The sequence below is a fragment of the Octopus bimaculoides genome, chromosome 9, assembly GCF_001194135.2.
Source record: "Octopus bimaculoides isolate UCB-OBI-ISO-001 chromosome 9, ASM119413v2, whole genome shotgun sequence".
NCBI classification, from domain to species: domain Eukaryota; kingdom Metazoa; phylum Mollusca; class Cephalopoda; order Octopoda; family Octopodidae; genus Octopus; species Octopus bimaculoides.
In genome coordinates this window covers 71,980,056-71,982,930 of record NC_068989.1, presented here as the reverse complement: position 1 = coordinate 71,982,930, position 2,875 = coordinate 71,980,056, and the positions used below count along the sequence as shown (strand labels likewise).

The 2,875-nt window shown below is 35.8% G+C and overlaps 1 protein-coding gene across 1 annotated transcript; it reads left to right on the top strand.

Moving 5' to 3' along the window:
• The first annotated feature begins 362 nt into the window (after positions 1-362).
• On the top strand, positions 363-2,869 carry LOC106868747 (uncharacterized). The gene has a single exon (XM_014914146.2). It carries the CDS (start codon positions 552-554, stop codon positions 2,505-2,507), a length of 1,956 nt encoding a protein of 651 aa, XP_014769632.1. The 5' UTR covers positions 363-551; the 3' UTR covers positions 2,508-2,869.
• Positions 2,870-2,875: the final 6 nt, after the last annotated feature.

Sequence of the window (2,875 nt, the reverse complement as noted above, 5' to 3'; positions counted from 1 at the left end):
GTGTGTGTGTGTGTGTGTGTGTGTGTCTATGTGGTGTAATACGGGAGTGTTAAATGTTGACCTATTATAATTTGGATATCTCTATTGAAGATCTTGAGGACTTGCATTATTCATATAATCATCCAAAATTTCGGAAACCGCTTCAAACACAGCCTCGCGCGCGCGCATTCTCTCTCTCTCTCTCTCTCTCTCTCTCTCTCTCTCTCTCTCTCACACACACACACACACATGCGCACGCACACATATACAAACACATGCACACGTTCATAGCCATACAGTCAACTAACACACATATGCATATAAGCATACAAACACTTATACTCGCAAACTTACACTTTAGCACACACACGACCGACTTCTCCTTTTGTCCATTGTTCCTGTTCGCTTTATAAATCCAGCAACATTATAATTAGGACTGTCATTTTGTTGAAATCTTCGAGCCAACCATTTGACAGCTACAAAACAAGAGCGTCAAGCATCGTTGTGGCTTGGAATTGAGTTTGTTTCAGAATTTTTGTTTCTATTTGTGAAAAATTTCTTTCTCACTGAAAATGAAAAATCTTATGCTTATGATTGCATACATCACTTTTGCATCTGGTCATTACACGATAAATTCTACTTCAGTTTGCAGTGACCACATGTGTAAGAAGGACAACATACTTCCTTCTTCAGCCTCTTATAAGAACAAAGGATGTTACTGTGACGATCTTTGTGAAATATACGGCGACTGTTGTCAGAATTATAATTTTACCAAACCAGATAATGTTGCAAAATATGGACAAGTTGAGTGTGTGCCTACAGGTAACCATTTCATCATGATGGTAACGTCATGCAGCAGAGATTTCATTGATAATACTGATATTAAACAGAATTGTCTGATTAATCCTGGGCATCCGATCTGGTTTGTACCGGTGAATGGAAACGATAGCAAAATAGTTTACAAGAATATGTTCTGTGCATTATGCAACGGAGAGAAAAATTATACTTTCTGGAATATCATTTACAGATGTGAGAACTACGTGGATGTAAATAATTCCCTTATTATTACCGAAAAATACATTAAAGAAGCGAATTGTCAATTACGAAAATCGAACCCATCTCAACATAGAGAACATCTCTGTGAAAAAAATCTCGTGACAAGTTGTCTAAATCAATTTGCTGCAAATTCTACTTTGGCGAAATGTGAAAGGGGGCCGTACGCTGTAATTAAAAGCAACCTACTTATCTCATATAAAAATATTCATTGCTTCAGCTGTAGCAGAGTACAGAACGAAAAAATCGTTTGTCATACAAAATCAAAAGGACCGAATATTTTTCCTAAAGTTAGTGAGAGAACCCGTGGAAGTTACTTTATTCTTCTTGATTTCAACAGAGATCGAATGAATATCAATAATAATGAAGTTACTCTCGATTCTTGCAGCTATGGTTATGTGTATAATCATTTGGAAGGAAAATGTTCTTTAGTGATTCATTCAACAGAAAACGGAACACTCCAGTTGAATTGTTCTATGATAAAACTGAAACAATTTGAATTCACAATTTTAGAAAATAATACCTTATTCCATAACAAAACAAAAACATTGCACGAGGAAAAGTTCTACACCTTAAACAGCAGTGAAGCGTTTATCTGCAGTCATAGGTATCAACTTGTACCTGCACCCGGGAAGAATTCGTCGACAGATTTGCAATATGAATTTCTGTTAACAATCACTGGAACCTCAATATCCTTGACCGCTCTCTTCTTCTTCTTTCTAATATTCTGGAAATTTCAAACCATTTGGAACTTGTATACTTGGGTAAACGTATCTTATGCATTTTCTCTGTTTATAGCCCAAATCACGTTTCTTTTAGCAGAATTCATTGGACATGACTCTTTCTATTGCCGTTCTCTGGCCATTATCACACATTATTTCTTCCTGGTTTCTTTCTTCTGGATGAATATAATCAGCTGCTGTGGGTACTTATTAGTCTGTAAAAGTACAGCTTACACAATGATGAATCACGAAAGAAGAAAGTCTTTCCTCTTATTCTCTCTGTATGCTTGGTTAACGCCTTCACTGTTCATATTAGCAGCTGGAATGATAGATATATTCCATCCGACATCGGACTTCGCTCCGCAATATGGTAAAATATATTGTTGGATGAACACGAAATATAGCATTCTTCTTTTTTTTGTTCTGCCGCTACATATCATCATCATACTCAATATGACAGCTTACTATTTCACTATAAAAACGATAAAAAAAGTTCGCAAAATGACTCGACAAAAAGAAGACCACCATCAAATTCAGACACTCATTATCAGCGTAAAACTTTGTGTTCTGACGGGAATAACCTGGGTAATTGGCTTCTTAGCCGCCATTACCAACACTTCTGTTCTCAGAATTTTTTTTATTATTCTCAACTCTACATTTGGATTGTGGGTTACTATTTGCTTCCTTCACACACGAGTAATAATTGGAGGTTTCAAACAATCCTTCAAATCATTTCGTGAATCTTTTCGTTGATTTTGTCCTAATAACTTTCATATGCGTAAGACATACACTTTGATTTACAAATCCACAATCATCGTCTCCATACACACATATATATACACAGAAATTCGTAAACAGCTTAACTCTATTTTCCGAAAATATTCGGCTGATGGAAGACTTGTGTGGGAAATATATTGCGTGCGTCTGAAGGTAGAAATTCATTATACGATTTGATATTCACTTCGATTAGCATCCAGCTGATATCAGAGTACTGTAGTCCTGTAACTGAGAAATAATGGTATAGCATATACATCCATCCATATATATATATATATATGCGTGTGTGTGCGCGCGCGTGTGTGTACATATATGTATGTGTATATATATATATATATATAAAT